We start from the raw sequence: 13778 nt of genomic DNA on the forward strand, positions 1-13778 counted from the left end.
CAAAAGTTTAAAATAAAAACATACATTTACAAGGAAATACAAATTAAATGTTTTCAATCCAAAGTTAAAATGTTTAAAGTAAAATCACTGTCAAGTTAAACAATTTTTTTAATCTAATTATAACATAGTTTTGCTAATAAAATTTGACAGCAAGAATGATTATTAAGGTTTCAAAATATCATACACCAAAAATAGGACATTCATACAGTTATATAGTTAATTATATGATGTTTCTATATTCACATTTGCTATAAAATAAAATAAACTTTTGGTTTTAAAAACTTGAAATTAAATTCTTAAACTGATAATTACGTGTATACAAAACAAATTTAAAATATTCAAAAACTAATTCTTCTAAAGTGTAAAAACTATTGTAGACCGCAAAGAGCAGTTGAAAACATGAATTCAAACGTAGACACGTGGTGGCTAATTGATTGAAATTTTCCATTCATTTGTATTGAAATGTTGTAACTAGCAGTTGTGTTATTACCAACACAAATGTCTCTACACAGCATTATTACAATTAAGGTACTATGAAAAAATATTGTACGTTGTAGCTTTTTCTTGTAGTATATATATAGTTTGAATATATTTTTTTTTATAAACATTGTTCATTTATTTAACGATTATTAACGATTAAAATGTTCAATTTTTCTTAAAAATAGCTTGTAAAAACCATAATGCTTTTAACGTAAAGATATAGATTAAGTAACAGACTAGAGAAAATAACTTCAACTCTTTATTGAAAGTTAATACTGTGATCACCAAACTAAAAGTTGATTCATAACTGTCTAGGAAGTAAAAATAAAACTGCATTTTATAATTTTCATTTAGTCAGTTACAATGTTTGTCCATTTTTTAATTTAAGATATACATTTATATATATATATATATAAGTTTGTTATAAATTGTCTAGATGCTTAAAATAAACATGTTTTGTTTTCTCATTAGACTAATCAAAATGTTCGTCAATTTAAATCGTAGTTTAATATTTTTTTATAAATGAGATTATAGCAGTTCTTCAACTCAAAAAGTTGAAAATCTGACAAATCCAGAAAATTTAAAACGAACTCTAGATATTCTGGAGTTTATGATGCAGAGCACAAAATAAAGTGTTAAGCGCACTAGAGGAAACTTATTAAACTTACACTAGATTTTTAGATTTGTTTTAAATAAGTTCCAGTCGGATTAAGATTTTGTTTTATTTTTAAACTGAATGTACTTGATCTGTCATAATATTTTCTAACTAGTCTGATTTGTTTAAGCCAACTAAATATATATATAAATATTATAACATGGGTATAACAACTTTATGAAAAGATATCAACATTTTTTTATTTAGAAATTATAAAAAGCTACTAATAAAACTTTAAGTTTATATCGATGAAATTACAATGTTTTTATAACGCAGTAGTCATACCGATCAACATTCTTCAAAAAAAAACTAATTCAGTCAAATAAAAGCGAAAATCAAACTTAATATTAGATTAAAATGTTTTTCGAGTTAGAATAACTTATTGTTAGATTTAATTTAAAATGATGAAAAAATTTGTTACAAGAATCAACATTTTAATAAAATGAGTTAAAATTTTTAGGAACCACATTGTACTTGAAAATTAAACAGTACAGTCTGTTTTAAACTGTTTACATTAATATATTGAAAACATTTTTTAATCATAGCTAAGTACATTGTTCTAAAATAATTAAAAAAAAAGCGTATAAGAATGTTTTCCAGTCTAATAAAAATCTTATTTTTTTTTATAAAAAGATATACTTTAAAAAAAATTATTAGAAATATAAACTGTAATTATAAGGTGATTTAATAGTAGTACTAAAATAAACAGAGGTAAAATATTCTAAAAGTTTAATAAACTTAAGTAACCTTAAAACATCATACGACAGTCTCATGAATTTTGTAAAAACATATTTATTTAAAAGTTTAAATCAAGTTATTGAATATTAGTTTTATATAACTATGATTATTAAAATGATAGTAATTATAAAATACTTGTTAAGTTTTTTTCCTAGAACGTGTGTTATGTGTTATGGCAAAGTAAATTTGTTTAATATATTTACAAAATTAAAGTTAATTTCAAAAGGATTTTTAACTGGAAAAGTCGTTTGTCATAAGTTATAAGCCAAGCGTATTAATTCTAAAAATTTAAGTTTTAAATGTGTTGTCTCCTTTTAGAAATATACCTTTTTATTATTTTGATGAATATAAAAATTTGATCTCATAGTATTATAATAGTTTAAGCTTTTCTGTCACATATAAACAAATTTTTGAAATTTATTAAGTACTACTGTAGTACGTAGTAGAGTAACCATTCTGTTGATTGCGTATTTTTAACACAGCCCAGTTTAATAAACTTTAGTAACCTTAAAACATCATACCACAGTCTCATGACTTTTGTTAAAGTAAATTATTTAAACAACATTTCAAAGCAAGCTGTTTAATTTTAGTTCTGTGTACTTAAAAATTTATCTACTCGTTAATATGAAAGTAATTGTTTATGTTTTGTCTTGTTCCTAGATTGTAGTGTACTGTGACAATCTAAATTTACTTTAAATTTATCATGAAGCTAAAGATAATCTCAGAAGAACTTTCCACTAAAAAAGCTTTTTATCACAAATTAAAAGCCAAACTAAATAATTAAAAAGCATTTAAGGTACAAGTTTTTCCAGCTTTTTTAAATAATATATTTTATCAAATGGACAATAAACATTTTTGATGTTATTGTGTTTTAATAACTTTATAACTTCGCTGTTGCTAATAAGCAAATCTGGTAAATGTACAAACTTCAAGATATGTAAGTAGTACAGTAAATTTTTTTTCAGTGCACATTTTGAACACGGCTCAAAATGCGTCACAACAAGTATCAGTCTTATTATAATTACATTAAAAAAAAATCATAATCTTGCTAAGATGTGCGTACTTGACAGGAATATCGTATATTAAAAGTGCCAGTGTAAGTGTTCCAACCCAAAGTTTCTAAATTAAAAAACCAACCAAACAAAAAAGTTATTGGTTGTTTAATAAAAAAATTCAGTATATTTTGGAAAAAAAATCACACAAGTTTATCTTTTGTAGTTTTTTATTACAGTTTAATGCATAACTTTTCACCCAAAATAAGTTTATGTATGTTTTTTATTAAATTTAGAATACTGATTCAGAAAAAGTAATTTCAATCTAATGAATCTGTATAATTTTCAACAAATCATACCTATAATACATGTACTTAATATGTTTTGCAAAATAAGTTTTTGTCAAGATGAAGTAAAACTTAATACAGACATTAATACTAGGAGATCGCAAAAGCGATAACAAAAATTTTCGTGATAACAGTCAACTAGATATATTTTTCATGTGTTTGTTTATTTTATTGAGAAACTTGTAACTAGCGTTTGTGTGTTTATCGAAAAAAATAATTAATTCTTTAACTTGCTTGTAATGTCTTAGGTAAATAAAAAAAAATTCTTATTTGACTTTTGTCATTGGAGTGTAATTATAACTTATTATTTTTATAACTAATCTCTATTTGAATAATTGACTTTTTATAAAATTTAGCATTTTCTATTTTATTAAATCTAATAAAATAACTTAATATCGTATATCAACCATTTAGAATATTGTTTTGTGTTAATATATTTTAAAGCTATCCGTTTTTGACTAAAATAATTAATAATAATTAAATAAAAACTAAAAAAATAACGAAGATTCTAGCTTTATAAACAAGAAATATAAAAAGATATATATTTTCAAAATAATAAAATGGAAAGCACTCTCCTTTAAAAATTAAACAGATGCAAGTACCACAGAAAATTACACATATACAAAAAAAAAACAATTTTTAAGTAAAACAAAGTATTACACAATAGTTTTAGCAATTTTAAATATTCAAAGCAATAAAAAATATCATGTCCGTAAAATGTTCTTTTAATTGCTTGATTAGTGTTGTATAAAACAAATATTGCTTTTGAGTTTTTTTGGTTCGGTTATCGATTGTTAGTGAAATTTACAAAAAAAACTATTTTTGAAAACAATGTTTGAAAACAGTATGCTGTGTGAAAGTAAAATTTAAACTAAACTGGTCAGATAACAAACTTAAAGTGTTAGTGTATCTTACTATGTTCCCTTCAGATATTTTTAGTTTTATTCATAAACAATAACTTTAAAAAAGGATTTTGGATTATGTTGTAAAATTATTCATTTCATAACAGTTAAAAACGTTACAAAACTGTTTCAAATACTTGTTCTTATTTCAAAAAATATTTTAATCAAAATTTGCCGCAAATTAGAGTTGCTTTATCAACAACAATGCTTTTTTTATCCTTAGACGAAAGTTAGTTACTTTCAGATTTTTTGGTGTTGCATTGTTATAATTTCTTTTCTGAAACGATATAAAAGATCGTTTCCTCGTTATAAATCTTATAACGATTTTTATTATTTTAAGTATTTATTTAGCAATGTTTTCTTAATATATACAACAGAAAGAGACTTTAGCTTGTGTGTTTTTAAATGACGTTAATTAAGGATTAATAAATTATATACTAAAATTCTAAACTCAATCACGGTGAACTTTAAGGAAAGCAATGTTTAAGTATTTTATTATAATTTAAACTAAGCTTATAATAGAATTTACTAATAAACAGAAGTTCTCTTAAGTCTCTAAATAGTTGGTTTTTAAATATTATTGGGAACTAATATTTTATATTTGATATTTAAACAAAAAATGGTATATTAAAAAAGCGTTCAGTTTTTCAAGCCTAATTTAACATAAGGTTTTGTTTTCTACACAAATGTTATAGCTTTCTAAAAATAAATTAAAATGATTTAAATAATTATATTTTGTTTTAAAGTTTGAATATTTTATAAATAAACACAACTAATTATTTTTAAATTGAATAGTTTGCAAACGATCAAATAATGTTTAATCAATAAAGTAAAAGTAGACTAGTACATTAAAAACAATAATAGATAAACTCAAAGTTTTGGAAATTAACGAAAATGATAAAAGAACTTTAACTAAAGTAAGTAACTAATCAATTTAAGTTAAGTAAAGTATCTTTAAACTAAAGTTAAAAAAAATCAAATCTGATTTACATCAACCTAAACCCAACTCACGTTAATACTAAAAAGTTGCACGTACAATTTTACTAACTGTTCTTACTTTTTGTTACTAAAAATAAGAGTGTTTGTTTTTAATATGTTTATAGTTTTTAGTTGAAATTTTTGTGTAGAATTTTGATGTATTTTTATTATTTTAACTATTATCATTAACTTAATATTTAAGTATAACTAAACAAGCATAATAAGTTTTAAGACAAAAAATTCTTTTTATAACTACTTTAAGTATTTTTACCAGCAAATGAAAGTATAATATCTTTTGAGTAAGATAAAATTAGCTACATTTTTTAAGATTTTATAGTATTTTACGAATAAAACTAATAAAAACAAGTTCTTTGATTGTAAAATGTGTATATAATTTTTTTCTTAAATAAGATAAACATTTAAAATTAAATAAAGCTCTTAAAGTAAGATAAGTCTGATAATTCTTGTTCTTAAATGATGAAGTAGACATGTTTAAATTGAAGTCATGCATAAAAGAAAGACTTATTCAAATTTGCTTAAACAATTATAATACTAATGCGCATATGACTATCATGTGATCCTAAAAGCTAACAAAAATTTAGTACAATTATATGAGTTACAACGTCTGAAAACATTTATCAATACTTTTAGGCTTCTTATTAGTAAAACAATTAAACTTGTTAATATACGTTATAAGCTTTTTTGTTTAATTTAAAAGAAGATTAGAACAAAACAGCTAAAAAATTTCAATATAGTATGGTTACTGTATTTAAAAAAGAAAAAAAAGTGTGTTACATGTGTTCGATAATGATTACTAAATAACTTTGTAGAAAATATTTTTTAATAAACCGTTTAATTTTTAAAAGTTTTTAAAAATATGTAGCACATTGTTTTGTATTAACTTAAATTAACAATAACAACGTAGAAACTGTTACTAAACTGTGAAAAAAAACATTGGTTTTAATAAATCGCCAAAGCGGTTTAAATAATTGTTTTGTAAGAGATTTTTCAAAGTGTTTTTTCATTTAGTTGTATTTATTTCTATTAAATACTTATTACTAGCATTTATGTGAACTATCAAAAAAAGACTGTAGCTGTCTTAGAAGGTTCTATACGAAAAGTAAGCTGTAAATTCTACTATAATAGAAGATTGTTTTGATTCTTAATTAAGGGTGTCACAGCATGATAATTTATTTACAGATTAAATAGCTAATATTTAGTTAAATTTATTTAGGAAGGTTTATGAAAAAACTAAACTCTAATAATTTTCTTGTTTGTTCAAATATTTAATTATTTTAACAACAAAACATATTTTATAACTATTTGTTTATTTATGAGCAAGTACAAAAACTTTTAAGCTATATAAACACAACTCCAGCTTTTAACATTTAAGATTTAAAATAGTATGAGACTAAACAGAAAAGAATACATGGAATAAAAGTACAAACGTATATTTATTTTGGTAAAACTTACTAATAATTGTTTTTGTATATATGTTAATATTAAAATCATGCATTATGAAAATTAATAAAATATTTTTTTTTAATTTTAGAGTAAAAGTAACTAGCTTAGTTTTAAAATTGTGCGCATATGACTATCATGTGATCCTAAAAGTTAACCAAAGTTCATTATAGATTTTTGTTTAAAAGCTAGTACCGTAAAATTTTAGCATTCTTATTTTCTATTATAACAATCTTTAAACTCAATATGCTTTTTTTTAAATATTATGAGAATATTGTTTTGCATGAAAAGTTTCTTAAATTTTATAATAGTCGTGATTAGTTAATATTTAACATCTTTGAAAAATAACAAGTATAATTTTAGCAAGAAACTAAACATCTAGTAAATCTTTGTATTTATACCAAGCTTAAAAAAAAACTTAAACTACATTTTTCTGATGATAAAGTATTAGTGAAGATGATTGAACTTTATATACCAAGTACTAACTTGGTTGCTTCTTGTTGTAGTAACTATAAAGTCAATTTGTAAAAAAAAGAAGTCCTTCATGGATATGTATTATAAAAATAAATTATCTGAATGTTCTTTTTGAAACATAATATTTTTATTGAATGAAAAAAGGCGCCCAAAACTTAAGGTATTAATCTTAACAGATTGAAAAAGCAATTAAACATAAAATATAGAACATAACTTAATCGTGGTAAAAAATGTTATTCGTATCCATCTACACAACAAAAACATGTAACTAGAGTTTTTTTTAGCAATAAAACTGTATAACGTAATTTTCATCATATAGTATTTTTTTGTATTCAAAAAATTCTTTGAAAAAATATATATAAATTTTGTTTAACTATAATACATAAATTTACTCTCTAAACTTGCTTTAACGATTTTTAGTATAAAATTTAGATGTACTAAAAATGTAAATTCAAATATTCAAAAGTTTAAATTCAAAATTTGTAGATTAATAAAACAACTGTGATTAAAACACTTTATATCTTTGAAAAACCAAAATTATGAATTTAGTAAAAATAGAATATTGTATTAAAATAGTTAATCATGGTGTAAAAATTTATACGTATTGATTTTGCAATAAAAAAAATTGGATTTATATTTATTAACAATAAAACATACTAATATAATTGTAAAGAAAAAAAAATGTTTTCAAAAATAGTTTAAAAAGATAAGGTTTATAAAACAAATTTTTGTAACTATATAGAAACACATTTTTTGACTTATTTTTATAACATATTGACTTTTAATATAAAATTTAGATCTACCAAAAATAAATAAACACTAAACTAATATTAAAATTGAATTTATCAAGCTTACTTATTATAGGTTAATAAATAAAATTTAAAAGGAAATTTAAAACTTTCCTTTTTTAGTAGGATGTTTTATAGATAAATTTAATAATCTTAAACAGTAATACAGTAGATTTAAGCTACAAGAAGTTAAAAGAAGTTGTTTTAAATGTGTTGTAAGCTTTTCTACATTTATTATGCGTAGCTTTTACATAAATAAAACAGACAACTAAAGTTTTATGAGAACGATATAAAAGATCGATTTCTCATTTAAAACATAAAAAATGAAAAAACTAGACTTTAATAAGATATTAAAGTGCTAGTTAATATGTTTAGCAAGACAGCCTTTAACTTGCGGGTGTTAACTTTTTTGAAAAACTAAGATTTTAAATTAAAATAAATTTTATGACACAATTTAAAGACAAATCTATGATTACCAGTGTTAACTTGTTTTCTGTATAAATGTGTGTTTTAAGTCTGATTAACTAAAAAAAAATAGAGTTAAAGCTATAAATGTGCTGAAAATTAGTTTTCAAAAAAAAACAAATAATAATTTTTTTTTTCATTATTTCAACTTATATAAAAAATATTAAGTTGTATTAAATTGAAAGTATTATTTACATTGTAATGTGCAGTTTATAAAAAAGATATAAAAATATATGTAAAACATTTAAGATAGTATAAATTTAACTTATAAATTATCTAAATGATAGTTTTATTTAGTTTAAGTAAAACTTCTACTATCTTAAACGTTTTTGTTTCTAACATTTTTTCTTGTATATAACTTCAAATAAGCAAAATATAATATAACTTTTTTTAAACCTTTTAAACAAACTTTTATACTTTATGACATAACTATTTTTAGCTAGGCACTTCAAAGTTATTGTTTATAACTAAATTTACACTATATTATTTCTAGTTTTTAGCAAGATTATTCTGATGATGCACTAAATGTAAATTAACTAAAAAACTTTCTTAAAATGGGTGACTTATGTTCAAATTTATTAGTTAAAAACCAAACTATTCTAATAAAATAAAGCTTACTAAGGTTTTGAAAAGTAAAAAAACAACTGCTAAACAACAATCCAAAATAATATTAATGTAAAAACAAAGTGTTAAAAAAATAACTTAATTTTATTAAGTCACGAAATTTATAATAACTATAACTTTTTTTTGATTAATTAAATTTATTGTATAAATTTGAATAACTTATTTGTAATTGTGAAAATATTTAGTGACATTATGATTAAAAGCATTTATTCTAAACTCAATGGTTTACTATATGTTTATTTATTATTATTTTTTTACAAAACGTTATGAGACTTCAAACAATTCAAAACTTTTTATATCTTTATTCAATTTAATGAAAAATTTATACAAAAATTGATTGTTAATTTAGTGTATTCAAGGTTATGCGTATAAAATGAAACTTAAAAATATAAGTTTAATATATGTTTTTGCAATAAAATTTCATAAATATACGCATTATTATTTTTTAATTACTAGACACGAAATAATCTTTATTAAAATTTATTTAACAACCTCGTGTAAATGTGTTTGTAAAAATATACTTGATCAAAGTTTTTATAAGTTGTAATAATTTACAACAAAACATGAAAAAATAATTTGTCAAAATTTCTTAGATTTTTTTTTAATTTTTACTTAAAATGACTTTGTTTTTACCACGCTATCAACTTGTTTTTATTTTTCAAGTTTTCTGAAAATGAGTTAATTTATAATATTATCTTATGCACGTAAAAGTTTAAAAAAAACACATTTATAATCTTAAACAATTTTTTTTTTGCAATAAGAAATACCATTATCAATTTTAGCGTTTTTTCAACACTTTAATAAAAAATAGTAACTTAATTATGTACTAGCTGAATAAAGAAAAAATCGCTTACACAAAATCACTCCCTTCTTAATCACCAACTGATAAAACATCTAAGCAATGATAATAAAATACTTTTCCCCACTTCTGCACGAATAAAAACTTCAATAACACACAAAAATATTAGCAAAAAATAATTATAATCAACTAAAATAATGCACTAAATGTAGTAGGAAAAAGTCTTAATCTAATAAAGTTCAATGAAACAAGACTAACACTTCAGGTAATCTGTTTTTCTTATTTTAGTTATATTCATTTATCTGCTTATTTGTTTTTTTAATATACTGTTTTGTTCAGTTTTTTACCATGTCAGTTAAAACTAAAATACTATTTTAACAAAAATATTTATTAAAATAATTTGTTGAGAAAAATCTGAATTGAGTTTAATTTTTAAGATTTCACTATCCGTTATATCACGTTGCAAAGTGTTTGACATGTTATTTCAGCTGTAAACACAGGAGTTACATAGAAGATCGGCTTTCCGATTCAAATTAATGAAAACAAAATTTTCACAAAAGTACAGGTTAAGTTACTTTGCATTAAAATATTTATCAATTGGAAGCTTCAACTTGTGTGTTTTTTAAAAGACGCAAATAATGGATTAGCAAAGTTTTGTTTAATAAATTAGTACCGTCAGATATTGTTTTTAGCTTTTAAATTCTCCAAAATAACAATTTTTAAATGAAAAAAAAAAGCATAAATTTTAAAATATATTCAAATAATGTTGCACAATGCAGATAAGGATTAAATATCATTTTATACATAAAAACTTATTTTAATCTGAAAATCTACTGAATTTTTATATTTAAATCAAGTTTAAACATAAATAATAACAAGTAAACATATTTTTTATGTAAATATTTTGTCTAAAATTTTAGAACTTTTTGTTTTAAATATTATTTTGGTTACTTCTCGTTATAGTAATTTAAAATTTGCTAGCTTCAATAAATGTTTTAAGACTTCTATGAAAATGTATTTTTGAAATATTAGTTATCTCAGCATCAATTTTTTATAATACTGTTGTTGAACGACAAAAAGCGCTCCTAAAATTAAGGCATTAGTCTTTTTCAAACCTTAAAAGCGATTTAGAACATTGAAGATAACAAAATCAATTATGTACTAGTTTTGTTTGTATCCATTTTACAAAAAAGTATCGATTGTAAGTTGTTAACAGACTATCATAATTGTCATCGCGGATCTTCATTATTGTTTATACTCAAAAAACAGCTTTAGAAGTAATAATCATCAAATGAACTTATTTAGTTGTATATTATTCTGGACATAACATTAAACTTTTATAGTGTATGACTCGATAACAAAAAGGTTTTTTCTGGCACAAGGTTCTTGAACCAAACTTTTTTAGCGTATTTTTCTTCGTTTAATAAACAATACTACACACAAAATTGCTCGTTTTATTTACTTTGTTGATTTTTATAAACAAACTTTAATGTTACAAAAATGAAATTGAGCTTGTGTAAAACTCAAGTAAGTCTATGAATCCAACTAACGGTAGGTTGATAACACAAATTTACTAAAAGTCTAAATATAAATTAACAATTTTGCTATTTAAAAATAAATTTAATAGTTTAAGGTACTATTGTATTAAATTCAAGCTTCTAGAACTTAAAAATTGTTTATTAATTTAAATTCAGGCTTTTGTACATTTTCTATATGTACCTTTAACAAAACAATTACAAAAAATTTCATGAGAACGATATAACAGATCGATTTCTAATTTAACATTTCTTACTTAAATTTTTTAAAATTGTTCAACGTAAAAGTTGTAAAGTTTAAATGTTAGACAAGGCATCCTTTAAGTTTTGGGTGTTAGAGAGCCAACATTTCAAATTGAACCATTATCTATAATTACCAGTGCTTACCTGTATTATGTGTGAATTTCGTGTATTACACCTGGTTGTTATTTTAACTAAAAATGGATTTACAACTATAAATATGCTAAACCTCAATTGTTTTTTCTTGTAAAAAAAGACATAGTTTCATTGTTGTTTTTATTTTTTATAACTTGTATAAAAACAAAAATTTGTTACTAATTCGATAGCTTTATTTATATTGTAAAAAAGCCTTTTAAAAACGATATCACGAGCCTGTTTAATTTAAATGTTATATAAAAAATCTAAAATTAACTAATAACTATGTAAAACTTTTAATTTTATAACTGTTTGCAAAAGTTTTTAAATTTGTTAAATTAAAGATATTGAACATATGTCAATTTTTTTAAAATATATATTTTACTTGTTTAAGTTATTCGTAAGTTAAAATTATTAAACTGTAGTTCCATATACCATTGTAATAGTTTATATTAATTGTATGTCTATATGTTTATTACTGTTTTCTTTTCAGATTTTTCATTCTTAACAAAATATTTAAATAGAAAAAGTTTTCTTCATAATTTTGTAACTTAATGTGTAGCTCAAACTTAAAAAAAAATTTCAATATTTGCTCAATTAACTTTATCATATATAAAAACCAATACATCAAATTCAGTAGATCGCAAAAGCGATTAAAATATCAAGAGCTGTTAAAAGTAAGTCAATTACAATTTTCTTTGTGTTTGATATATATATTAAAAACTTGTACCTAGTGTTTGTTTTGTTTAACACTAAAATCGGCTATTATAAGTTTTTACACAAGGTTATCAGGAAAACAAAATTTTTCACAATAATGCTGATGTAAATTATATTAAGACTACACATTGTAGGAAATATTTAACGTTCTAAAAATAAACTACTTAATATTTGTTAAGTTTAACTACATTATTTATAGTTAGGTGTTCAACTTTAATAACTTTAATTTGAATTTTTTTTTTTTTTTAATTTTTTTAAAGTTTAAAAAAAATTTTAGTTGTGTAACAATCACACTTAAACTTTACTAAGTTTATTTTTATCATATACTTAATTTAAAGTTAAGATTTTCTCCTGAAAGCAAATGTTGACTATTAAGTTGCATTGCTTAAAATATTAAGCATTGTAACTAATTTTATTGTGCTAAATTATCTTGTATGTTTATAAACTAGAGTTCAAGAAAATATTTTGATACATATAATGGTTTTTTTTATATAACTTTAAAACAAGTGAGACAAAAAATTTAAAAAATATGAATAAAGTTAGAGTTCAGCTGTTATAAAAAATTTGTTTAACCACGTACATTTTTGTAATATTTGCTTTATTGGAAAAGGAGTAAAACTTTTATCTCATCATGATTTTGAATTTTCTCAATTATAAACTATGAAGTTTATCATTTCAAAAGTTTAAAGTAAAATTTTTAGTATCTTTGATACAAGTGTTAGTTCTAACAAATAAAATATTTTTACTATTTTATTTCATTGGCTTATTGAGGTAATTCAAATGTTTTTTTTGTTATTTTTTACTATTTTTGTGTCACTATCAAAACTAGTCTTTTAATATTTAAAAAGTAAACTATATTGATATAATTAAAACTAAAACTTTATGAGAAAATATTTTTTGTATAGTATGTACTTGAACGAAATAAAAAATTAGAACAAAAGTTGTTTGTTTTTTTACATTGCAATATAAATGATTAACTTTTATATTTTCCAAGATATAAAAATATTTATTATGTAATAAAAATTCTTTTTAATGTCAAACGTATTTGCTTATAATTACAATTACTAATTAATTAAATTAGATCAGTAAAAAATAAAAAAAGCTTAAACAATTTAGTTTTTAGAATAAGGAAATTATAAAAACTCCAACTTAGAAAACAGCAACAGGATAAAAACTTACTTCTTTTTAAGGTTACATAATAAACAAAAGATGTTGAGAGACCGCAAAGAGCGATTAAAAATATTTGATCACAATTCAGCTTAAGCTAATTATTAAATGCTTATTCATCATCTTATTATGTAGTAAAACTTGTAGCAATTGTTTGTGGGTTTTACAAAAATTAAACAACTTCATGTAAAGTCTAACACTAGAAAATAAACTATTTGTGTTTAGGTAGAATTTTCTTATAATAAACAGTCTTCTGGCAAATACAATAAGCATACACACTT

General features: G+C 21.7%; 1 protein-coding gene across 1 annotated transcript in view; it reads right to left on the reverse strand.

The window, feature by feature from the left end:
* Positions 1-368: 368 nt before the first annotated feature.
* Positions 369-13778, reverse strand: part of LOC145845222 (uncharacterized) — a 34990-nt gene continuing 21580 nt past the window's right edge. The window contains exon 2 of the mRNA XM_082952646.1: positions 369-504. Within this exon, the coding sequence (XP_082808772.1) occupies positions 369-504 (136 nt within the window). The remainder of the gene's footprint in view (positions 505-13778) is intronic.

This window comes from Thalia democratica, chromosome 9 (genome assembly GCF_965202585.1).
Source record: "Thalia democratica chromosome 9, ktThaDemo2.hap1.1, whole genome shotgun sequence".
NCBI classification, from domain to species: Eukaryota; Metazoa; Chordata; class Thaliacea; order Salpida; family Salpidae; genus Thalia; species Thalia democratica.